General features: G+C 19.8%; 8 protein-coding genes across 8 annotated transcripts; 5 read left to right on the top strand and 3 right to left on the bottom strand.

Annotated features, from left to right (window-relative positions):
- Window positions 1-1,939: 1,939 nt before the first annotated feature.
- On the top strand, window positions 1,940-3,865 carry PGSY75_0806500 (putative DnaJ protein; the record flags this gene model as incomplete). The annotated part of the gene is made up of 1 exon (XM_018785201.1): window positions 1,940-3,865. One exon carries the CDS (start codon window positions 1,940-1,942, stop codon window positions 3,863-3,865), a length of 1,926 nt encoding a protein of 641 aa, XP_018642168.1.
- A 704-nt stretch (window positions 3,866-4,569) lies between these two features.
- On the bottom strand, window positions 4,570-5,103 carry PGSY75_0806400 (putative glycosyltransferase family 28 protein; the record flags this gene model as incomplete). The annotated part of the gene is made up of 1 exon (XM_018785200.1): window positions 4,570-5,103. One exon carries the CDS (start codon window positions 5,101-5,103, stop codon window positions 4,570-4,572), a length of 534 nt encoding a protein of 177 aa, XP_018642167.1.
- A 782-nt stretch (window positions 5,104-5,885) lies between these two features.
- On the top strand, window positions 5,886-11,223 carry PGSY75_0806300 (putative ferlin; the record flags this gene model as incomplete). Its single annotated transcript, XM_018785199.1, has 3 exons — window positions 5,886-10,669; window positions 10,789-11,033; window positions 11,159-11,223. The coding sequence occupies 3 exons, from the start codon at window positions 5,886-5,888 to the stop codon at window positions 11,221-11,223; spliced, it is 5,094 nt and encodes a 1,697-aa protein (XP_018642166.1).
- A 139-nt stretch (window positions 11,224-11,362) lies between these two features.
- On the bottom strand, window positions 11,363-15,515 carry PGSY75_0806200 (putative membrane protein; the record flags this gene model as incomplete). Its single annotated transcript, XM_018785198.1, has 10 exons — window positions 11,363-12,746; window positions 12,888-14,014; window positions 14,140-14,222; window positions 14,302-14,382; window positions 14,560-14,616; window positions 14,707-14,787; window positions 14,879-14,943; window positions 15,040-15,113; window positions 15,210-15,297; window positions 15,469-15,515. The coding sequence occupies 10 exons, from the start codon at window positions 15,513-15,515 to the stop codon at window positions 11,363-11,365; spliced, it is 3,087 nt and encodes a 1,028-aa protein (XP_018642165.1).
- A 549-nt stretch (window positions 15,516-16,064) lies between these two features.
- Window positions 16,065-18,080, bottom strand: PGSY75_0806100 (hypothetical protein; the record flags this gene model as incomplete). The annotated part of the gene is made up of 1 exon (XM_018785197.1): window positions 16,065-18,080. The coding sequence occupies one exon, from the start codon at window positions 18,078-18,080 to the stop codon at window positions 16,065-16,067; it is 2,016 nt and encodes a 671-aa protein (XP_018642164.1).
- A 632-nt stretch (window positions 18,081-18,712) lies between these two features.
- PGSY75_0806000 (putative AAA family ATPase) lies at window positions 18,713-22,234 on the top strand (the record flags this gene model as incomplete). The annotated part of the gene is made up of 2 exons (XM_018785196.1): window positions 18,713-22,079; window positions 22,173-22,234. 2 exons carry the CDS (start codon window positions 18,713-18,715, stop codon window positions 22,232-22,234), a joined length of 3,429 nt encoding a protein of 1,142 aa, XP_018642163.1.
- A 533-nt stretch (window positions 22,235-22,767) lies between these two features.
- Window positions 22,768-24,112, top strand: PGSY75_0805900 (conserved protein, unknown function; the record flags this gene model as incomplete). The annotated part of the gene is made up of 6 exons (XM_018785195.1): window positions 22,768-22,805; window positions 22,944-23,097; window positions 23,200-23,292; window positions 23,411-23,551; window positions 23,673-23,906; window positions 24,026-24,112. The coding sequence occupies 6 exons, from the start codon at window positions 22,768-22,770 to the stop codon at window positions 24,110-24,112; spliced, it is 747 nt and encodes a 248-aa protein (XP_018642162.1).
- Window positions 24,113-24,671: 559 nt separating this feature from the next.
- On the top strand, window positions 24,672-26,009 carry PGSY75_0805800 (hypothetical protein; the record flags this gene model as incomplete). The annotated part of the gene is made up of 1 exon (XM_018785194.1): window positions 24,672-26,009. One exon carries the CDS (start codon window positions 24,672-24,674, stop codon window positions 26,007-26,009), a length of 1,338 nt encoding a protein of 445 aa, XP_018642161.1.
- Window positions 26,010-27,370: the final 1,361 nt, after the last annotated feature.

Raw genomic sequence — 27,370 nt, 5'->3', positions numbered from 1 at the left:
CTTTATCACTTAGAATATAACCAACATCTTTTTTTTTATCTTCATCATATTCTATCATATATTTTATATTTAAAATATGATTAATTATATGATTAGACTTACTAATGTGTGATATAAATAAAATACATATTTTTAATGCATACAAACGAATATGTTTCTGAGTCTGATTCAACATATTTACAATATGTAATGTAATAATATTATTTATAAAAATTGCTTGATTATTTTTTTTTATAAAAAAATGTTCTTTATTTTTTATTTTGTTTTTATGAGCATTAAAATTATAAAATAAAAGAGTCTCAATAATTTTTTTATTTCGAAATAATTGATAATAAGAAAAATTCTGAACACCTCTATGTGTACTTAATTTAATTATTTCTAATAAAAAAAGAAAAGAATTATAAATAATACTATAATTATTTGAAAAATTATCTTCATTTTTATATAATATATTTTCAATTTTATATATATCATTTGATGTTAATAATTTTTCTTCATATAATATCTCATTAAAATAAATTATATGTCCTAATAAACATATATTTTTTAATAAACATAATAAATTTGGATTATTATTTTTTAATACATATTTTATTTCACGATATATATCTACATTATTTTTATTTTCAACAAAAAAATAATCTGCATATTTTAAAAATTCAATTCGTTCTTTATCACTTAGAATATAACCAACATCTTTTTTTTTATCTTCATCATATTCTATCATATATTTTATATTATAAAAATTATAAGAATTATGATAATAATAATAATTATGATAATAATCAAAATTATGATAATAATCAAAATTATGATAATAATAATAATTATGATAATAATCAAAATTCTTATTCAAATGTTAAAAATTTGTTCTCATTAAATAATAACAACCAAAATGAAGATGCGTTTAATAATTATAAAAATATAACTAGCAGCTTCACCACTTCTTCGAGTAGTTGTATATATAGTAGTAGTAGTAATATATATAATGAGCATGATTATCAAGAAAAAGAAAAAAAAATGGAATCAACAAATTGTTTAAAAGATACACAACAAAATGGTATTAATAACAATTATTATAATAATAGTTATGATAATAATAGTTTTAATAGTGATGCTTTAAATAATGAAATAAATACACTTTCTCATTCTTCAGATATACATAAAAATTTAATATCTAATATAAATGTTAGAAGTGATGGAATAAGCGATATTAGCTTTTCTAAAAATTCCATTTTTAATCAAGATATATATATTTTTATTCATAATAAAATTATTCGTGAGTTTTTGCTGAATTTTTTTTTCATTACAAAATAAGATGAAAATTAAAAAAAATAAAAATAAAAATAACATAACATAATATTTATTATATATATATATTTATTTATTTATTTATGATATTATATATTTCATTATATATATAGAAATATTTTTTTTTAGTGAAATGCTTTTATTTTATATAATAATATAATTAAAATAAAATATAAATATGATGAATATATATATATATATATATATATATATATATAATATATATATGTAATAATATCCATATATATATTAAGAACAAAAGAACTCTATTTTCTTTTTGATATGTTTTAGTGTAGTCATTTTTTTCTATATCTGTAAATATATTATATTTTTATACAAATGTATATTACATATATATTATAATTATATAAATCTCAATTATAATTTTTTTTTCTTTTTTTTTTTTGTTGTTGAAAAATGATTTATAATTAAATAGGGAGCTTCAAATGAAATCATAAAATGTATAATAATAACATTCTTATATAAATATATATACTTTGTGTGTATATATTTATATGACAATAAATAATTATAAAAAAAAAATATATATATATATATAATATAAAAAAATATATATAATATAAATATAAATATATATATATATTTTTTTTTATATTGAAATATAAAAATGTCAAATTGGAATTTTTTTAATGATTACCTTAATTGGTTTAATGGGACCACCGAATCTACTACATTTCATAGTAGAAGTGGTAAAAAGGGTTCTAACAAAAGTGTATCTACAAATGCTACATCTATAAACCCTAATAAAAATGATATGAATGAGTATAGTATCAATCAACCTAATAATAGTCAACATAATAGTGATGAAATAAAGGCCTCTAATATTGCCTTTGAAAAAGATGTAAGTAAAATAAAATGTGCCAAGAAATACAATCCATTTATTAAAAAAAAAGAAAAAACTAATAAAGAATATAATAATATAAATAGTGAAAAGGAGGATAATAAAAGTGAAATAAAATGTGAGAGTATAAATACAAATGCAAATACAAATATAACGTGCGATAAAGGGAATGATAAAAATATGCCCAAAAATAAAAATAAAGATACTAATTTTTTTAATCAACTAGGGTTATCGAACTGGTTACCTAATTATGATATGCCAATTTATAACGAATATAAAAAAGGCTATTATTTAGATAAAGAAGCTAAAGAAGTATTATCAAAAAAAGGTTCTAAAAAAAGTAATGTTATAAAAATAGGAGGTGATAGTAGCAATAGTAATATGAACGATTTTAATGTCTCCGATTGTTGTAATACATGTGTTGATACAACTTATTATGATGCTTTAAATATAAAACCGACAGCTAAATTAAGTGAAATAAAAACAAGTTATTATAAACTAGCTTTAAAATATCATCCAGATAAAAATTCTAATGATCCAGAAGCAAAATTAAAATTTCAAAAAATAAATGAAGCATATCAAGTATTAAGTGATGATGAAAGAAGAAGACAATATAATAAATATGGATTAAATGCAACGAAAGATATGATATTAATTGATCCTTCAATTTTCTTTATGATGTTATTTAGTTCAGAAGAATTAAGTGATTATACTGGTACTCTGAGAATAGCTTTTTTTGTTCAGCTAGCTTTTGAAGGAAATATGTCAATTGAAGATAAAAAATCATCAAATAACGTTATGATAAATGAAATGGAAGTAGAACAAAAAATAAGAGAAGTTGAATTGGCACTACTCTTAAGAAATAGATTACAACCATATGTAGATGGAGATATGAAATGGGAAGAACAAATGGAAAATGAAATTAAAGGATTACTTGAATCTTCATTTTCAAGTTCCATATTAGAATCTATAGGATGGACATATGAAAATGTCGCAACATCATATATAGCAGAAGTAACCACATTATGGGGTGTTGGAGCAACTGTAGCAAATATTCAAGCAGCTGGAAGGACCATTGGAAATACATTCAGCGCAGCTAAGTCTATGTTTAATACTGTAGTAACTATAAAAGATTTTTCATTGAACAGTGAAAAAATTAATTCAATAAAAGAAAAGAAAGATAATTTAAAAACTTCATCCAATAATTCTTTGAATAATAATTCTTCTTCATATAAAGGATCCAATGAAAATATAAATTCGGATAATCAAATGGACCCTAAAAAGAATATTATAAATCCTAATCTTAATATAAACAGTTCAAACAATATAAATAATCTGAATGAATCTAATACAAATGAAAATAAGGAAGAGGAAAAAAAACACACACTAATAGATAAGGAAGAAAATAAAGCACTAGGAGTTATTATAAAAAATGTTCTCACTTTAGTTTTATGGGATATTGAATCCACAGTAAGACAAGCCACAGATAAGGTTATAAGAGATGAAGGTGTCAACATTGAAATAAGATTAAAACGAGCAGAAGGAATGAAAATTTTAGGGAAGCTAATGCAAAAATGGTCAAGAATTAAAAATGATAAATCTGATACAACTGATATAGATGCTACAAAATTGTTAGAAAAGGCTATAATCAAAGCATCGAAAATGCCAAACGAGGAAGATCCATCAGATTAAGATATCATAAAAAGAGAATATGTATAGAAAAAGGGCGTAGATGCTTATTTCTACATAAGGCATATATATAATGCAGAGCAGCGTGATCTATTATATAATTTATTTTTATCAATATTAAAGAATAAAATATGAATTATATTGATGACATATTTGTTAGAGTACAGCATATAGTATGTATATATGAAAATTAAAAAAAAAGGCGCTTCATATTTGGCATTTCAATATATATATATATATAAATATATGTATGTTTTTTTTTTTATTAAAAATTTCTTTAAAATATGCACACATATATATATATATATATATGTATATGTTTGCGTTTTATTTTTTCCTATTTTTTGTTTATGATTTAAAATTTTAATCACATAAGGATAAAATTAATATGCACATATTATATAATTTAATAATTTTTTTTTTTTTTCTCGTCTTATATAAATTTGTTTTGTTTCAGTTGTTATATATATATATATATTTATTTATTTATTTATTTATTTTTTGATTTAATGTTTTTTTTTTTTTTTTTTTATTTTTATTTTTTTTTAATTTAAACAGAATGAGATAAAAAAAAAAAATTTTTAAATAAATATATTTTATACATATGCATGTTTTTTTTTTTTTTTTTTTTTTTTTCTTGATAAGACGTAGTCATGTGGTCATATACATACATATGTGTGTATTTAAAAAAAAAAAAAATTGTCTTTTTAATTATATATTAAATTGTATAGATCCTTTAAAAATGGTTGGGCATCTGCTAGTGGGAATGCATTATAAGTGTGTTTTTTTAAAGATAGATGTATATTTTGTTTTAAATTTTGTAGATTATTACAAATATCTAAATAATTACATGAATACATATAATTTGCAAATTCGGATTGATGATTATTCATTAATTTATTATTAACAACAATGAGAATTTTTTTTTTTTTTCTTAAACATTCTAATGTAGTACCTGCTCCCGAATGACTTAATATAAAATGTGCCTTGTCAAAATATTTATTTAAATTTGATTTATAAGTAAAATATTTTACTTGTTTTAAAAATTTATTATTATTTATATTATTATCATTTGTATATATAAGTTTAGGTATATAAGTACCATTACCTATTTGCATGGTCATATATGAGAACCCTAAATTTCTTAAAAAAAAATGAAACTGTTCATCATCAATATATTTAATTAGTTCATCAAAATTAGTTGATCCAACAGTAACAAATAGATGCATATCACAATTCATTCTTTTGAACAAGAAGGAAATAAAACATATTTCTTGTATAAATAAATATATATATTATATATATGTTATATATGTTTATAATATCATAAATTTAAAATGGTAATTTATACATTTATCAATATATATATATATATATATATTTTTTTTTTTTTTTTTTTTTTATGAAATATTGTTTTTATTTTATGTAACTTATAAAATAAATTGAAAAATCAAATATTTATTTCTTATTTTTTTTTATTTATTTAATTTTTATTATTATTATTTTTTTTTTTTCGCAGTGCATTAATCATATGGTCATATAAGTCTTTGCAAATATATATATATATATATATTTATTTATATGTATATATTTATATATATGCATGTACATATATTTGTTATATCAAACACATTTAGAACAAAAAAAAAATAAATATTTTTTTATAACTAGACATCTTTTTTTTTTCTTTTTTATATATTTAAAAAAAGGTATATAATACAAAAGGGTACATAAACATATTATATATATATGTATATATATATATATATATATATGTATGTGTAATTTTTTAAAAAAAAAAAAAAAAAAAAAAAATATATATATATATATACATATATATATTTATATATTTATATATTTATATCTACACATTGTACACGATGTGATAAAAAAAAGAATATTTTATATTTATATTTTTTAAAAAAATGTATATGTACATATGAGACATTTATAATATATATATATATATAATCATTTATGTATATATTTAAATTATATATATTTTTATTATTTTATTGTTGCAATGTCTAATATAGCTAAGAAAACGCAATATAATATTAAGGTTGATATTCACGAAGTAAAAGATTTAAGTTTTCGCGAGAGTGCGAATGAGAAAGAAATAATTCCCAATCCTTATATTGAGGTGACAGTAAATAATGAGAAGAAAAGTACATCAAAAAAGAATCAAGCTGTAAATGTTGTATATAATACATCATTTAATTTTTCACAAGATTTAACAGATTATAAATTTGAGAGGACAAGTGTAGATGTATGTGTATTACATAGATATACAATTCAGAGTGCTTTAATAGGTAAATGTTCATTTGGTTTAAGTTATGTATATTCAAAAGTTCAACATTGGTTATATAGGATATGGGTTAAACTAAGAAATCCAGATTTACCATTAGATGATGTTGGTTATTTATTAATATCTGTTGGTGTATATGGTCCAGGTGATTCGATACCTATTGTAAATGATAGTGTTAAGACTGATATTAATGAAGATGTTTTTAATAATAAAGGTTTAGATATACATATTACACATTATGATTTATGTTTAAATATTTTTAGAGGTCAAGATATTGAATTAATAGGTAGTAGTACACTTTTTTCTAATATTCTTGAACCATATGTAAAAGTATCACATAATGGTTTTGAAGAATGTACTAAGGTTATTAGAAATGATCCTAATCCTGTTTGGAATTTAAGTATTCATATTCCTACTTGTACTCCTTGTTATGATAAAAATATTATTGTAGAATTAATAAATGGACAACATAATGGTGTTGTTATATATAGTATTATTCTTGATTTTTTTGAAATTCTAAAAAGAGAATTAGCACCTAGATGGTTTAATATTTATTATAATCCACAAAATCAAATCATACCAAGGAATAGTCAATATATACAAAACGGATCAATACAATTAAATTTTAATAATACTACATCAAATAATAATAATAATAACAATAATAATAATAATAATACTAATACTACCAGTGCTATAAATCCTTTGGGTAATTATCTTTTTTCAGGAGCAGCTGAAAAAATTTTTAAAAATGCTACACAAGGTATTAATATTAATGATATATTAGGTGTAACCAAAGTACAAAATTTATTTTGTGATGATACATTAAAAGAATTCTATTTATATGGTGGACGCATTTTTTTAAGTGCAAACGCAACCAAAACTCATTCTCCAGGTCCTATTTGCATAAAATCAGCTAAAGTAGAGGTAGATGCTCCCAACAAAGAATATATTTTCTGTGCTGACATATATGAAATTTTATCAGTTCAAAATAATAAAATGGGGAATTATGATGACTACGATGATAACTACACCAATAATGACGATACCATAAAAGATAACAACAACAACAACAATAATAATAATAATAATAATAATAATAAAAATAATGTGTATAATGTTTATAATAGTGCAAATGAAAAAAGACGAAGCAGATACAATAACAATTACGATTCGAGTGGTGATAGTATCATCTGTGTTTGTGCTCTTGGACCACATAAACTTAAAACCATTCCTCTTCTTCCAAATGAAGTTGGATCTTATGTTTTAAACGAAAATGTTGGAAGAATAGATGAATTTCGAATATTTTTACCACAAAATAATAATGAACAAATATATGATATATTTTTATATATTTATATAAAATCCAATTTAGCTGTTACTAATTGGATTAATAATAGAAGAAGTATATTATATAACAGTGTATTAAATAATGAATATGATTCTGCAGATAGAAATAAAATACAAGGATTACATAAAATGAGTTCTATAAATAATTTATCAGAAGATGTAATACAAGATGAAGATTTCTTAAATAATTATAAATTAACAAGCTATGTACGTATTCCATATAAATATCTTTTATTAAATGAAAATAAACCTAAATGGTTTTCTATGAAAAATATTGAAACAAATGCACATGAATATAATATATCTTTTTTTGCTAATTTAATACCTTATCATTCTTATAAAAAAAGACCTAAAAGATTAGAATATAAATTATCTAGATATTTTTTTCGTGCTCTAATATATGAAGGATTACATTTTCCAGCAAAAGGATATAATGCCTTTCCAGATCCTTATATTAAAATTGAATTAGCTGGACAAGTTATTAAAACCAGTACTATCTTACATACTTTGAATCCAAATTATTATGAAGCATATGAAGTAGAAGTTATATTACCTACTAATTTAAATCTAGCTCCTGATATATCTATAGAAGCCTTATCTGTAAATAAATCCTTTTTATATAATGATGATATTTTATTAGGATCATGCACATTTCCTATTATGAAGGTACCAACTGAATGGAAGAAATCACCTATATGGATACCATTAAAATCATCACAATATAAAAAATGTAAAGCTAAACTACTTGTTGCTTTTGAATTAGTACCTGTAGAAAAAGTTCTAGATGATACATATCCCTTTTATGATGATATAAGACCTTCTACATTACCTGGACATGTCTCTTTATTTTTAATAGGCATACGTATGTTTAAACCTTTAAAAGATCCTTCTGTAACTGTTTGTTTTGGTCGAGATGTTGATGACACATCTCAATTTTTGTGGCATGAAACTACTAATAAAGTTATATCAGGAAAAGAAGGGAACTGGAACTTTTTAAAATATTTTTCTTTAGATGTTATGTTACCTAAAAGAATGCAACATCATAGTTTTCTCGAGGTTAGAATAGAAGATAGAATATTGAATAGTGGATTCACCGGAACTACAACTAGTAACTCCTATCCTGTAAATGCAACAAATAATAATCTTTTAATAGGAACTGCATATATAACTCTAAATCCATTACTTCCATGGCTAGATAAATATGAAAAAAATGAATGCGTGGAGTTATTTAAGTTGCATGTACTAGAAGAAGTTCTAATAGAAGATGCAGAGATGGATAGGAAATCTTACAATAGTGCATTGATATATAAAAAAAGTTCAATCATGTCAAAGAAATTCTCTAATTTTAATTTTGAAATGCAAGAGATGGGAGAGACAAATGGTATATTTAATGATATACCCATGAATACTTTGGAAGAAAATATTATCATAAATGGGAATGATAATAGTGATGATAAAGAAAATAGTGATGATGATAAAGAAAATAGTTATGATGATAAAGAAAATAGTTATGATGATAAAGAAAATAGTTATGATGATGACAAGAACAATAGTTATTATGATGAAAAGAACAATAGTTATGATGATGATGATGATGATAATAATAATAATAATAGAAAAGAGGCCGAAAAAAGAATAAAGAAAAAAGAAAAAAAAAATATATATAGAACAAACAATGATAGAACACAAAATAATAACACACATGTTAATAATAAATATAATCATGTAATAGATATAAAAAAGAAAAAAAGAAAAAAGAATATAAAGAAATATATTAATAACGAATATGTTCCATACAATGATCCAGATTTTTCTAATGTACGTATAGAAGAGACATTAGAACATGTATGTTTTAAAATAAATGATTTAACAAAGAAAGAGAATACATATATATATAAGGACGAAGAAGAAACTTTATGTGATAGTATTTCAAGTGATAAAAAGAAACGATTAAAAGATATAAATTTTTTTAAAGGTGGCAAACATGATTATAAAGAAAAGAATAATATGATTATAGATGGAAAGCAACCTACAACAATATATGGATTCAATGAAGATATGTTAAATTTTCAATTATCATTAGCAGATGATGATGAACAAGAAGAAATTCAAAGAGATGAAATGTTATATGAATATGAAGTAGATATGAATACAGATGATTTACCTTATTTAAGAGCAACAATTTTTAGATGTACAGATTCAGGAGTTCCTGAAGCAGTTGGATATTTGAAATATATATGTAATGTATATGATGAAAAGACAATGTATTTAAAAAAGGAAATGATAAAGAAATGTGATGATTTAGTAAGAGAATATAGATTAACACGTAATTTAGTAGTACGTGCATATATTATACAAGCAAGAGGTTTGAATCCACCATCAGGTGCAACAGATATAACAACATATATATGGATAAAAAATAGTAATGAAATGACAAATATTCCAGGAGGTTTATCTCATAATATAAAAGATACAGGTCATACAAAAAAACAAGGATATAAACCAGAATTTAATAGATGTTATCAATTATTATGTTCATTTCCTGATGAATCTATTGTACAAGTATGTATAATGAATCAAGGTTCTTTATCAGATGAAATTATAGGATATACATATATAGATATGGAAGATAGATATTTTAATCAAAAAATTAGACAATTAATGATAGATGATATTATGCCAATAGAATTAAGATCTTTAAAATTAGAAAATAGTACAATTTCTCATGGATCTTTAAGATGTTGGTTTGAAATATTTAATGAAGAATTTGCTCAACTCAATCCTATAAAAGTTTTATGTTCCAATGAACCTGATGATTATCAATTAAGACTTGTAATATGGAAAGTAAATAATGCTTCTATGGATGATAATTCAACTATAAGCTTATTTGTTAGATGTATTTATACTGATGAAGATAATGAAGATATAAGAGATACAGATACACATTATAATAGTAAAGATGGAAAAGGAATATTTAATTGGAGATTTGTTTATAATATTAAAATACCAACTAATGCAACAAATATTAAAATACAAATTCATAATTATGCTCTACTATCATCTAATGAGCCTATTGGAGAGGCAAACTTGGATTTGTCTGCTCATTTTTATAGGGCACGCAAGAAGAAGGGTTATTACCCTATACCCAGGTATAAAATGGGGCGCATAACAATAAAAAGTTTATGTAAATATAAATATATATATATATATATATATATATATATATATATATATGTATGTATATATTTTTTTTTTTTTGTATTTTTAGATTTTGGCTATCGTGTAAACACCCAGCTCATAAAAATAAAGTAAGAGGAAATGTAGAAATAGAGGGATCCATTCTAATAAAATCTGAGGCTGAGCTTGACCCAGTTGGTAATGGAAGGGATGAACCTAATAAAGATCCTTATTTACCTCCAGTAACTGAAAATAGAACATATGTTGATTGGGTGATGATAAATGAAAAGTTTGGTGCTGCAACAGCATCGATTATGTATGGCTTAAAATGGACAGGTAGGAAGAAAAAAAAAAAAATAAAATATACACAATATATATATGTATATATGTGCATATATATGTGTATGTATTTTTTTTTATTTTTTTTTATTTTATTTTATTTTATTTTATTTTTTTTTTAGGTGTTTGGATTGTAGTGGGTGTTATCGTAATTGGTATATTTTTCCTCATATTTTTGTTTAAATGAAAAGGGAATAATGAAATATATCTTTTTTGTATTACAAAAATAAAATAAAATAAAATAAAATAATAATAACAGATTCATATAAAATAAACAAATAAAAATAAAAACAAATGCACATAATATATATATATATATATATATTTTAATTTTTTATGTAAAAAAATAATAAATAATCTAAAAACTTTATTTTTTTATTTTCATATATGGCAAGATTTTCAATAACACAACTTTCCATATGTGATAATCTTTTAATTAGTATCCATAAATTATTATATATATGAATATATTGAATATGTTCATGTTGGATTTGCTTTAAATATATAATATTTTGACACAATGTATTTATAACAGTATGTAATTCTTTTTTATAAAAGGATCTTTTAATTATTTGATCTTTTTGATTAGATTGTGTAGATTTAATAATTTCATAATAGAATCCATTATCTAATGCAAAAAGAGCTGTGTGTATTAATTCATTCATATTTTTATATATTAAAAATATTTCTTGTCTATCTTTATATAAAGACATATCAACAATAAAATATAAATATGATGATAAGATTTGTATTTTTCTAGGTATAGATACAAATGGTGTTTGTCCAATAATATATGTATTTAAATCAGTTTCTTCTTTTATTATAAGATTTATTGCTTTTCTATATAATTCATTTGCTTTTTTATGATCTTTTTTATCATAATCATAAAATTCAGCTATATGAAATATTACTTCTACATTATTATTCATTAAATTATTTTCAACATAATCATATAAAGTATATGCGATTAAATTATATTTTAACATATCTATATATGTTCTTGCTACTTCTGTAATATGTAGAGCACATTTATCATCTGTTTGCATGCATCGTTTTATCCATGGTTCATAATAAATTATATTTGAATACTTTTTTTGATTAAAAAATTTATAAGGTGTATTATCTGGTATAATTTCTGGAGTAAAATATATAACACTGAATTTTCCATTTCTATATAAAGTTTTATAATTTTTATCATCATATAAAACTCGATTACAGAATCTCATTGTTTTTTTTTTTGTTACACATCTAGCATAATTAGAATCAATTTTATCAGATATTTTAAAAACATTTATTTGTGAACCTGATGATGAACATCTGTATATATTACTTATAAAATATCTACTTTTATATTTTTCATAAAAATATTTTTTTCCATCACTAAAAGGAAGACATGCTGAAAACATATAATAATCTTGAACCCTCTTTCTTAAATTACTATCTTCATATTGTGGATGCAATACAAATTTATAATTTGTAGTACATCTTAAAAAACTAGATGTCGGTATATCAGCAATTAAAGCTTCTTCTTCTTTTATATTCTTTTGTAGCCATATAATTAAATCTAAATTTTTTTGTAAATTTATGGGTTCTTTGTTAATCATATTCATGTATTCGTATTGAGGGAAATATTTTTTAAATGGGTAAGCGCACTGCACAAGGCATAATGAAAAAATTATAATTTTGTGCAGACGTCCCTTATTCACTCTTCTAAAAAAAAAAAAAAAAAAAAAAAATATATTAATAAATAATTATAATGATATTAGTAGTTTTATTGTACTAGTGCCACACATATATATATATATATATATATATATATATATATTTTTAGACGTTCGTGTGTTGACTTACTTTGATTGAAGAAAATTTTCTGACGTCAAGAAATACAGGTTGCCCAAAATATGAGGAGAACCAATTAAACTAGAAAAGAGACATATAAGGGGTAAAGCTAAAACACGCAATCTAGATATAATTAACATTAATGATATAAAAAATAATAGTTGGTTTATCAAAAAAACGAATGGAGATTTGAATATATCATACTGTTCTATTTGTTCTTGTTCTTGTTCTTGTTCTTGTTCTTGTTTTTTTTTTAAGAGTTGTTTACAATAATTTAGAATATAAATAAAGAAAAGAATATTAAATATAATAAAATATTCATATACTGCTGATTCTTTTAACATATGAAACATATATTTAGAAAAAGGATTAAATTCAGAACCTGAACTATATAACATAGTATCAAAATTATGATTAGCTAGTTTTAATCTTACTTTTAATAATGATATAACATGTGAATCATCTTTATCTTTTGAAAATATTATTAAACGTAAAATGAAAAATATAAAAATGGATGTTAATCCTTTTTTTAAAATAAATATCCAGTTTTTTATTATATAAAGATTTTTAAATAATGTATATAAGTTGATATTTTTATTATATTTATTTGTAGATTCACCATTTATTTCTTCTTTTTTTCCTTCATCATATTGATTATAATAATTACTACAAGGATGGTTATTATTATTTTTTAAATCACTATTATTGTTATTATTATTATCAATAATTTGATGACTTTTCCGTTTGGTAGATCTAGCAAATGTGCAAGTCTTAGACTGTTCATTTTTATTTTCTTCATTCATATTATTTATCTTATTATTCTTATTTTTAATTACATCATCATTCTTTTTTTTTGAGACATAATTGAAAAGTATGTTGGTAGTTAATATAGCTAAGAGAACATAAGGAAAATAAGTGCATAATAAATACCTTGGGAAAAAAGTTATAATTATTGATAATAAATATGAAGAACAAAATATGAAAAGAATATGATTTAATTTATTTGTTATGTTATATCCTAACAAATCTACAACAAATAAAGAAACTATATGTGTGACTGATACAAATACAGAAAATTGCCAAAAGAGAAAGCACAACAAGGAAGAAAAAAATAAACCTATGTATTTTAATATGGGAATCTAAAAAGGAAATATTAGAAAAATTATCATATAGTATATGGGATCATCTAAAATAATTCACAACAATTAAAGTATGCATATATATATATATATATATATATATTTTTTTTTTTTTTTTTTTGTACCTCTTTGTTTTTAAGAATTATATATATAAGTACTATATTCCACCACATAAATACAGATGCAAAATTTTCTCTCAAAGGAAAAGCTAAAATTATAAAAAATATATACCACATATATATATATATATGTGTGTGCATATAAATATATATTTATTTTTTTTTTACCTGATAATCTCATTATAAACTTTTCACGAAAACATGAAAAAAACAACATTAAAAATATAACTCCGGGAAAATAGGATTTACCTAAAATATATATAAAAAATATATATATATAATATATATAAAATATATATAAAATATATATATATATATATATATATATATATATATATATATATATATATATATGTAAATTCTAAGAGATATTTTTTGAAAATAAAAATATATTAAATGTGTTTATTTTTTTTATCTTGTCTGAACCTATATATACTGAAAAGAAGAATAGGACACTGACACTAGCAGCTTGCAGAAAAATAACTACATGAAAATATATATATATATATATATATGTATATATTTTATAATTATGTTGATAATAAAAAAGAATTAATATATATATATATATACCTGCATATACATAAAAATTATAAGGCGTCAAAATATATGACTCTAAATTTAGCCCTTTCCATAAGGCCCCAAGGATAATTTCTATAAACATTTCACAAAAGAAACATTAACATATATATATATATATATATATATATATTTATATATTTATATATTTATATTTTTATTATACCTGGGTAAATATTAAAACGTTTTATTGCATTTATAGTATCGGGGTATTCACTTCTGTTGTCTTTACTAAAATTAAAAAACAATAAAATATCATCATTATTAATATATATATATATATATATATATATATATTTTTTATATATGGTCTTATATATTTATTACAGTAAGCAATTTATGCCTTCCAAAAATGTGTTCGATTTTACTATATCATTGTAAAAGGAGAAATAAAAGGATTCCTACAAAAATATCCAAACATATATTATATTATATATATATATTCATACATATTATAAATAAATAATATAATTTATATATTTATGTTGTGTTTTTACTTCTGAGTATAGGGATAGTCTCTGCTCAACATAATTTCTATCAAATTCATATCTATATCTTTTATAAAACGTAAGAGTAACAAAAGCACTAAAAAGAATAAAAAATAAATGATATTATACATATATATATATATATATATATATATATATATATATTAATATATATTTATTTATTTATATTCATATGTGTATATTTATTTATGAATGTGTGCATATATTATAATTCGTCTCGAGGAATCGAAAAATCTTATGGTTTTACCAGACTAAAGAAGATATGAAGAAAAGACTAATCTTAGTTTTTTTCATTTAGAAACATGGTATATTTAAAATATATAAATATATTTTTTTCTCCGTCACATTTTTATTTCCACTAGAACATTTATCTAATATTATTCAACAAGATTATATTATTGTTTAAAAAATAAAACAGAATAACACTTTTAATAATAAATTGTTTTTAAAAAAAAAAAAAAAAAAAAAAAAAAAAACACGCACAAATTATAAGTGAATTATATATATATTGTACAATAAAAAAAAAAAAAATATATATATATATATATATATATATATATTTATTTATATGTCAGAGTAAATGTTTGACCATACTTATTTATTTTGTTATATGTATATTCAAATATACAAATCATATACATGTTATCAATGTTTATTATACGCATGGGTATACAAATATACGTACAAACTCATAAAAAAAATAACTAAAAAAATATAAAAAATATAAAATATATATATTTTATATATATGTATGTACTTATAACTTTTATTAGTACCGAAAAAAAAAAAATTAAAAAAAAAAAAAAAAAAAAATCTTATATATATAACAAAATTGTCTTTTTGTTATATGTAAAGTAATATATCCATATTATCATAAAAATTATTTGGAGTTTCATTTATTTTTAAATAACATTGACAAAAGTCTTGAACAGTTTCATCATAATAAAGACTATCGTTAAAGAACTCAACTGTTGTAATATCTAAATACGGGATATTTTTAATACTGGGATTGTCATCATTCATTTGTTCCTTTTCATCTTTTAAAAGATTAATTTTTTGTTTTTTTAAATTCTTGACTAGGGTAGCAAAATGAGAAGGATGAAATACTTTTGAGATCATTTTTTTTCGTGATCCTTTTTTTATTAATAAATAAAAATGTTTAGAACAATTAGGACAAACGCATAAAAAAATTTTGATACCTTTAGATTTTATTACACATTGATATTTTAAAATATTATATTGTCTTTTATTATTTATATTTTTTTTTTGTTCATAAGGATTATTATAATTGGATGTGTTATTTTCTTTTTCTTCATTTTTTTCATTAGAAGAAAAAAAAAAAAAATTTTTTATATTATTGAAAAAATTGGTAAATGTATTATTTTGTATTATTTGTTCTTTATTTTCAAAGAATGAGAAAACTTTAACATTTTTTATAAGATCTATATATGAATCAATATAACTTTCATTTTTTTTCTTTTTTTTTTTTTTTTTCTTTTTCTGTTTTTCTTTAATATATTGTATATTATATGGTTCATTATATTGCATATCATATGGTTCATTATATTGCATATTAATTTTTTTTTTTTTTATATATTCTTCATCATATATATCATTATAATAATTATGCGAGGTAGTTTTATTACTTAACAATATTGATGAATTGGATGACATTTCATTTTTTATAGGATTCTTTATTATATTATTATGGTCATATTTTTTTATTTTTTTGGACTTTTTACATACAGTTTGTATATATATATCGCTATATGTTGAAATATTGTTATCTGATGATAAATAATTCATATTAACTAGTTCACTTATAGTATCTACAGTATGACTGGATGAAATAATTAAATTTTCATCAGTCGTATATTTTTTATCAATAAATTTAAGATTAAGATAATCCATTTTTTTTTTTTTTTTTGTAATATTAAGGGGTGTGTTTAAAACTGTACTAGATATACTTTTGTTATTCTCATTATAGCTAGTTGTAATTTTTTTTTTTTTTTTTTTTAAAGGTATATTCTTCATCTTATCATTATTATTATATGTATATAATACATTTGTGTCTTGATCATTTTTATATTTTTCATACATTTTTTTTCCTTCTAATGATGATAAATATATAATATTCTCTTCTTTCAATTTTTTTTTATTATTTTCACTGGTCATAGTTTCAATAGATATATTATTATTAATATTATTATTTTGTATATTATAAACGTAGCAACTTCTCTTTTTTTTTGATTGATCTTCTAGAGTTGTAGATAAATTATTTTCTTTTTCCTCATATAAAATATTTGTTTGTTCTATCAGTTTGCTTTCATTTTTTTCTTTCATAGAATAATATATCCACGATATATTTTTACATATATCCTCATCATATATACAATGATCAGAGAAACTATATTCCGCATTTTTACAATACAAGAGATGATTATTTATTCGGTTTATTTTGTTTATTTTGTTTGTTTTGTTTATTTTGTTTATTTTGTTTATATTATTTATTTTGTTTATTTTGTTTATTTTTTGCCTTTCATCATTGATGTAACAATCATTATTTGTAAAAATGATTCCACAAGTCGTAAGAAAGATATGATGAAATACTGGTAAACATACAGATATATTGTTATATAATTTATTATATAAATATGAATGATATTGTTTTAATATGACTGTAGATATTTGGAATATTTTCTTTTCTTCTTCCTTTTTTTTTAAATAATCATTTAATTTTCCACACTGTATTTCAATATCTTTTATTTTATCTCTTAAAAGTATACGTGTATTCCTTTTGTTGATTTCTTTTTTTTTCTTTTGTAAACCTTTCTCTTTCCTTTCCTCATTATATACCATATTATATATGTATAAATTAATATATAAATATATATAAAATATTTATAATAAAATATATATAAATATATTTTAACTTCATCAACTTAAACGGCTTTTACAAAAAAAAAAGAAAAAAAAAAGAAAAAAAAAAGAAAAAAAAAAAGAAAAAAAAAAAGAAAAAAAAAGAATTTTCTTTTTTCCCCATATTTTTATATTATGTACAATTTTTTTTTTTTTTTTAAACCCTTGAAGCTTTTATCATTTTATAATATTTGTACTTTTGATTCTTAAGGTGAAAAAAAAAAAAAATATTTATAAATTAATATAAATATAAATATATATATATATATATATATATATATAATAATATGTTTATATATTTTTATATATATATATTTTCCGACTAATAATACATATATATATAATATATATGATATATTCAAATGTATATATACTTAATAAAACTTTTATATTTTTATAAATAATATTATAGTGCTTAAAATAAATATATAAAAAATATAGAACTTTTTTTATATGTCACTATATGTATAATATTACATGTATTTATTGTTTAATCTTTTGCATAATGTAATTATAATATATATATATATATATATATATACATTTAATTAAAGGAGAAAAAAAAAAAAAAAATGAGTAAAAAACCAAATGATAAAGTTATTGAAAATTTTTGTGTTTATGACCATTCGAATAAATCGTTTTCATATCTTAAAGTAAAAAAAAGAGAAATAAAAAAAGAAAAATATGAAAACGAATATGAGAAATTAGTTAATAGGAAATGTATGTATAATTACGAATGGATAAAAAATTTATCATATAAGGAATGCATAGATTATATTATACAAAATAGTTTCAAGAATTTAAAAAAAAAAATATATGTAAAAAAATATGGTAAAATATATGTAGATAAATATAAAAAGAATATATCTTCATTATGTTCTACTAAACAAAATGAAGAATGTTGTTTTATTAATAATAAGAAATTTTTAAAAGAAGCAAAGAATATAAAGAATGCTGTTCATTGTATAAATAAAAATAAAGGTAAGTACAAGCCACAATTATTTGTAGACAAAATATGTAAAATAAAGAACCGTTACGAGGATATAATATATAAACATGAGGATATGATAAGAGAAGAAAAATTCAATGATCATGATGGGTATGAAAAAAAAAAAGTTATCACTTATGATGATAATAATAATATGAATAATATGATGAATATGATAAAAATGAAGGATATCTTTGAAGAGGCTTATAGTCATCCCTTTGATATTTTGTTTAGAAAAAAATATTACGAAAAAATTTGTAGACTATGGTTAAAAAATTTTGTAAAAAAAAATGGAAAGGTACATAAAAAGCTAGCCAAAAAATTAATCAAATGTCTAATAATAAAAAATTTTATAATATTTGATGTAGAATTATGGAATATTTTTTTGAAAAAAAATATAATGAATCATTTTAATACGAATTTATATTTCCTTACTGGAAAAATAGGTAATATGAAAACGGTTTTTTTAAATGATTTATTTTTGACTTTCCCCTTTTTTTATAAAAATGATCATATGTTTATGATAGATATAAGTGATTATGAGAACTATACAATTGTTTGTGATTATAGATATTTAATGGATCCCATGTATTTAAATACAAATAAAAATTATAATATAAAAAAAAAAAAAAATTTATCTTCATTTAAAATGTGTAATACTCTTGATGATATAAAAAACAAAGAGAAATATTCTAAATTAATAAACCTACAAATATATAATGACTTATTTGAAAATAACAAACATTTGTATGAAGAAAGAAATTATAATAATGTAGATATTGCAAATATGAAACATGATAATATTATGTCTATTGATGATAGTTTACAAAGTGATAGTAGTTATGAACTTATAAATTTTAAAACAAATCAATTTAAAAAACAAATTATTTCAGATGATCAAAAATATAATGATAATTATAAAAAAAAATTATATGTACAAAAAGTTTTGTATCCATATTATTATGAATTAATATTAAAAGAAAAACTTATTACAGATATAAATATTATAACATCTTATGACCCTTTAAATTTTAATCTTGAATATATTTTGATACATTTTACTCGTCAAGCAATGATTAAACAATATGTATGGAAAAGAAAAATGTATAAATGGTTAACTGGAATATTTAATAAGTCACAAGGAGAACAAAACATGAAAAAGGTAAAAATAAAAGAAAAAGAAAAAATAAAAGAAAAACAAAAAATAAAAGAAAAAGAAAAAGAAAAAGAAAAAATAAAAGAAAACGAAAAAATAAAAGAAAAAGAAAAAATAAAAAAAAAAGTATTTATAAAAAACAAAGTATATGTAAATCATAAAAGTAAGAATGATGACGATGAAAATTTTTATATGAATAAACAAATGAATATGAACTTAGGACTTGACTTATTCAATGGAGGAATATCCTTTCTCTTAATAAAAAATATAGAATATATAAATAATTTCCCTACACATAAAAAGAATTGTATAATATTTTTACTTTTAAAATATATATTTATGTGGAAAAATATGAATTTAAATGCTCATATGTTTATAATATCTTCTTCATCATCAATATCTGCGAACAGTAACAATGATAGCAATAATAATAATATAAGTAATATAAAAATATATAATAATTCAAGTGATAATATAAGTTCTTTATTTAATAGATATATGAATAATTATTTTGTTTTTGTGTTTCCAAATTTTCTTCATACTACTAATAGGTATGAACTATTAATCCATTTATTTAAAAAATATAAATTATACTATTGTGAAAATGAAATTAAAGAGCTAGCTAAAATAACAAATAATTTTAATATAGATAATATAATAAAATTATTCGAAGATGAATATAGAGAAAGAATTATAGATCATTTAAAAAAAAAAAAAACAGATACATCACAAGAAATTATCACAAAGAATAGTTGTTATATAAAAGATATATTTGAAAAAGCACGTAAAGGAAAAAATCAATTTTTTTCTAAAACTTTAAATCTTCAACAGGATTCTCATATATATATACATATGCATGAGATTGAAATGTATAAAAAGAAAAAATATGAAATGTTTTCAAAAAATGGTATATTTGAAAATTATGGATTTAACGAGGTTATTGGAGAGGAAAAACTGATAAGTAATTTGAAGAACCAGATCGTGAGTAAATTTAATATGCAAGAAAGTAAAAATATAGGATTAAAAAAAATACATATGTGTGATATTGAAGGTGATAATATAAAGGCGAATGGAATTGATAATATACATGACAATAACAAAATATATGCAGCTAGTTCAATGGGGGATAATATCTGTAATTTTAATCAACTCGATACTGTTGGTATATTATTACATGGTAAGAGTGGGTCAGGTAAAAGTTTTATTGCTAAAAAAATTGTTGAAGAATGTAATTGTAATTCTGTTATTATTAATTGTTCAAATATATTTAATAAAATTATGGGAGAATCAGAAAAATTTCTAAACGAGATTTTTGAATACTGTATAAAAAAATTACAACCATGTATCATTTTATTTGATAATATAGAAACTATATGTTATAAAGAAGATTATACATTTATTGAAAATTTTAATACAAGATTAAAATTATGTTTTTATGAAAATATAGATAAAATTCATTATGAAAAGAAATGGAAAAGAAATCCTTGCTTACTTTTAATTATAGCAACTACAAATGATATAAATAATATTGATGATAATTTATTAAGAAATTATCGTTTCAAATATATTTATCAAACTACACATTTCCAATACTGGAAAGAACAAGATATTTATAAATTATTTTATAAATGTTTAAAAAGTAATAATATAGAATCTACCGATTTTTTATATTCACATAAATTTAAACAATTTGTTGATGAACATATTATAAAAGTTCAATATAAATTATCTCCTTTATATATATACAACCTTTGTACTTATGCTTTGACATATCGTTTAAGAAATGCCCTCAAAGGTATTTTTTTTATAAAAAAAAAAAAAAAAAAAAAAAATAATAAAATAATTGTCATCACTTCATCATATATTTTATGTTCTTATTATTTTTTAGGGAATGAAAATGAATTGGATGTTGAGGATTTCTATGAGTCTATAAAAAGAATGATGTATTAAAACTTATATTTTTTTTTAGCAAATAATAATGTACATATGAATATATATAATATATATTATATATATTGATATATTATTATTATTTTTTTTTTTTTTTTTTTTTTTTATTAATTTTTAAATTTATTATTTAATTTGATGTAAAATTCCAATGGTTTGATTTTTTTTTAATTTTTTTATTTATTTAAAAAAAAATAAAATATATGATATATCTTATGAATGTTAGCGACAAAAAAATTTATATATATATATATATAACTTTGAATTTGTAAAGAATATGAAGTTATATATTTTTATCTATTGTAGATTTTATTATTTTAATTAAGAAAAAAAAAAAAATAATAATAAAATTAAAATGATATTAAATCTTATTTTTTATATTAAGATTTTTTAATTTTTCTGAAAAAAAAAAAATTAATATATAAAATTATTATATATATATATATTATTGTTTTTGTTTTTTAATGGGTTATCTGTATAGTAATTGTTAAGAATATATATGTCTTAAAAAAAAGAATATAGGTTGATAAACAAAAATGAGTTATGTTGATTTAAGTGGCTATAAAATTCCGAAGTAAAAAATATGAATATTTATATATAATCGATATATAGAATGTTATATTTAAAAATAAATGTGTACTGATATATAAAACTAATAGTTTTAAAGAGGTATATATATATATATATATATATATATATTTTATATTTTTAGAAAGGTGTTTGATGAAATGAACCCTTTTGAGAGGCATAAACTTATGATGTCTCTCCGTTCATTAGAAGAAGAAAAAAAAAAGGAAAATAAAAGTGAGAAATATTTAAGTGATTATGATATTTTAAGGCAAAAATATAATTTCATACACGATGTGGTATGATAATTAAATAACAAAAGAAAAAATAAAATGGTACATATATATTATATATATATATATATATATATATGTATATATTTATATTTATTTATTTTATAGGACAATGAAAAGAATTCTCTCCTTCAAAATTACTACAAGAGCATATGTAATAAATATGTGATATGTGACTTGTCAAAATATAAAGAGACGAAGGTAAATGTAGTTTTTTTTTCTTCGTACAATTTTGTGTTATATAAATGTGGAATATCTAATTGTATATGTATAAGATATAAATTTTTTTTGTTTTATTTTATTTATTTTTTTATTATAGATAGGGTTAAGGTGGAGAACAGAAGAAGAAATAATAAAAGGGAAAGGACATGTAATTTGTTCATCTAAAAAATGTAACAATACAGATTTAAACACTTACGAGTTTTTATTTCAGTATATTGAACAAGGAATAAAAAAAGAAGTAATTTGTTATATAAATATGGAAACGTTTATATTAATGTATATTTGTAAATTTGTGTGCATTCAATATGTATGTATATATATATATTTATATTTATTTATATTTATTTATTCATTTGTAGACAAATGTAAAGGTACGAGCTTGTATGGATTGTGCGTATAAATTACATTATAGGAAAATTAATAAATATTTGAAGAAAAAAGAAAAAGAAAAAAAAAAGAAAAAAAAGAAAAAAAAGAAAAAAGTGACAAAAAAGAAAAAAATGAAAAAATCGGACTTAACCAGTGAATCGGATTTATCTTCGTCGTATAATTCGGAGGACAGTTCTCAATCAAAACGAGAAAAATCATACTATGTAACAATAAAGCGGAGAAAAAAATAAAAATAAAAATAAAAATAAAATATATATATATATATATGTATATACGTATGGCTAATTTTTTTTCCTTATTTTTTTTTTTCCCATTTTGTCAGGTTAAGAAAAAGCTCGAAAAAATTTCCATAAAAAAGAAAGAAGCAATGAATGAAGACAATTTATTTTTCCATGATTTATTATTTTAGCATTCACATATATTTTATTTTTTTACGTGTAATATTATATATATATATATATATATGTATTTTTTTTTTTTTTTTATGGTGTATATTTGACGCTTTTAATAATTTTTATTTATATTTTTATTTATTTCTCATTTGCTGAAAGATAAAAAAAATAAAACATTACATATCTTTATATCATTTTTGATATGTCGCACATCATAAAAATATATGTAAATATGTGAATATATATATATATATATTTTTATCTTTATTTTTTCTTTTTTTTTTTTGTTTTTTTAGTGTCTTTTTTTTTTTATTTTTTTACATAAATACCATCAATGGTATGCATATATTTATGTTAACCCGAATTTAAGTTGTATATGGGTAAAAAAAATTTTAAATGAAAATAATATTTAAATAATATTAGAGAATATTATATTAAAATATATGTAGAGAGGAATATAATTTGTCCCTACTTTATATTACTCCTGTGAATGTAATATATATATATATATTTATTTATTTATTTATTTATATTCATTTGTTTATATTTTCTTTATCCGTTTTATACTCTCTTAAAATGACTAGTGTTCAAAATAAATGTAATTCATATAATGAACTTACTAAATATACATGTCACCATAAAAACAAGGAAAGGTTATATAAAACGAGAAATTTAATTATATATTCCTTCTCAGTTATTATAAGTTGGATTAATAGCATGTCAATATGTGATATAACTGTGAATGAATATAATATATATGAACTTATAAAAAATGGTGTAGTGCTTTTAAAAATAATAAAAATCTATAGGCCTCATATTGCAGTTCTTAATATATTTTCTAAGGCAATAAAAAAAAAATGTGCCTTACATAATTTAGAGAAAGCGTTAGGAATTGTTTATAAAAATAACCCTCATTGTTATAGCATGGTATCTTCACTGGATATTTATGATATGAAAAAGACAAAGGTTAATTTATTTTTAATACAAATATTTGATATGTTTGAATTTCAAACCTTAAAAAAAATATCTACTACTTTATTACGTTGGTATGATAATTCCCTTAAAATGTTTTCTTTAAGACTAAATGAAAGAACAATAAATGATCCTTTTTATATAAAAAAAAATAATGACACACAAAAGTATACTTTTCAAATGACAGAAGGAGAATATAGGTATAAAAAGAATAACGAAATAAATGATAAGAAAGATGATTATGATAATATAAAAGAGAACCTATTAAATAATTTTCAAAAGGAGGTATTAAAAGATTTTGCATCGTATATATTATATAAAGATAAAGAAGAGCACAACCAAAATAAAAATAAAATAAAAATAAATCATAACAATAATAATAATGATAATAATAATAATAATAATAATAATAATAATAATAATAATGATAACCATTTGTATTGTAGTAGTGATGGGGATATACCCCATATTGTTAAAGATTTTTCTGACTGTATCAAAATATTTTTCATATTTTATAAATACGGTTATATATTAAAAAATGAACTTATAAATATAATCCAATCAGATATAGAGAATAATTTATTTTATTCTTTAAAAAAATTATTGAAAAAATTACATATCCCTATTGTCATACAAAATATATATTTAAATAACCCTTGTGAAGTAGTACTTATTTTACAGCTAAAATATATTTACAATTTTATTATGAATAATGATAAAAATTTATTTTCTAATTATTATATAAAAGAAAAAAAGCTATACACACCATATGATAAAAGATTATATCTTAATGATAAGGAACAAAAAAAAAAAAATTGTATACCAAGAAATAACTTTGTACATAAGAATAAGTTATCACCGAATGATAATTTAGAAAAAGAAAGAACAGAAGAAATAAGAAAAATGTTTTATGACAAAATTAGGAAATATATGAAAATATGACAAAAAAATAGAGACATTAAAAAAAAAAAAAAAAAATATATTTCTTGATGATAAAGATAAAAATATTATAAAAATCAAATATCATAAATTATATTAATATAAATAAATTAATGTATAACTAAGTATATATTACATTATTTATTTTCCTTTTGATATAAAATTATACATATCGATATAAAGGAACTCACTTTGTCATAAACTTAAAAATATATATACACATAAACACATATATGTCTATGTATATATTAAAACATAAAAATTCAGTCTTTGAATATATATTACATTTACATCATTTTATCTATTTGTTAAAATATATATATATATATACATAACATATAATACTTTATTAATATAATAATTATAATTTTCATTCCTCATTTAATGAAAAAATATATACTTGGGGACTTTTTTTTTTTTTTTAATGGAACAATTTTATAAATAAACATATATCAAAAAAAAAAAAAAAAAAAAAAATAAAGCATACATACATATATATATATATATAATAAGGAAAAAATCAATACCTTTTTATATTACCTTATACACATTATATTTAAAAAAAAAATAAGAAAGTAATGAATATAAATATATGTATCTCCCCTTAACCAATTCACCAAAAAAAAAAAAAAAAAATACTATTATAAGTAAACATATTACAACCATATATAATATATTCATATATTATTAACATAAATATATTACACATATTATACATATATATATATAATATATATATGTACATATAATATATATATTTAATTATTCACTTGAAATTATTATGCGTGCAAAAAAAAAAAAAAAAAAAGAAAGAATATATGATAATAAATACTTTAAATATTAAAATAAAGACGAAACCACGAAAAAAAAAAAAAAAAAAAGAACATTATTTATTAAATATGTACACATTAACTATTATAAAGGAATAGTAATTATTCAATTTAAAACGAATTTTTATTCGATCTTTAATTTTTTTTTAATTATTTAAAAAAAAAAAAGTTCATATATATAATATGAGACTTTTCTTTACATTTCTTTCAATATGCTTGTACGAAATATTTCGTAAATTTGATCTTAAAAGAAATAAGTGAATATATTTTTTATTGTTTTATTTTATTATTATATTTTTTTTTTTATTTTAAATTAGCTCTTTTGTTTTATTTATTAAATGTTCTTTTATTTTGGCAAGATTTTTAATCAATTGAATATTCATATATTGCATGTTTCTCTTTATATATATATATATATATATGTATAATTGGTTGCTTTTTTTTTTTTTTTTTTTTGGTTTATTAATATATATATATATATATATATATATATATACATATAATATACTTGAGAAATATATGAATGTGTATATA

This window comes from Plasmodium gaboni, chromosome 8 (assembly GCF_001602025.1).
Source record: "Plasmodium gaboni strain SY75 chromosome 8, whole genome shotgun sequence".
Taxonomy (NCBI): Eukaryota; Apicomplexa; class Aconoidasida; order Haemosporida; family Plasmodiidae; genus Plasmodium; species Plasmodium gaboni.
Note: the sequence above shows the minus strand (reverse complement) of the source record. Positions and strands in the feature narration are given on the sequence as shown.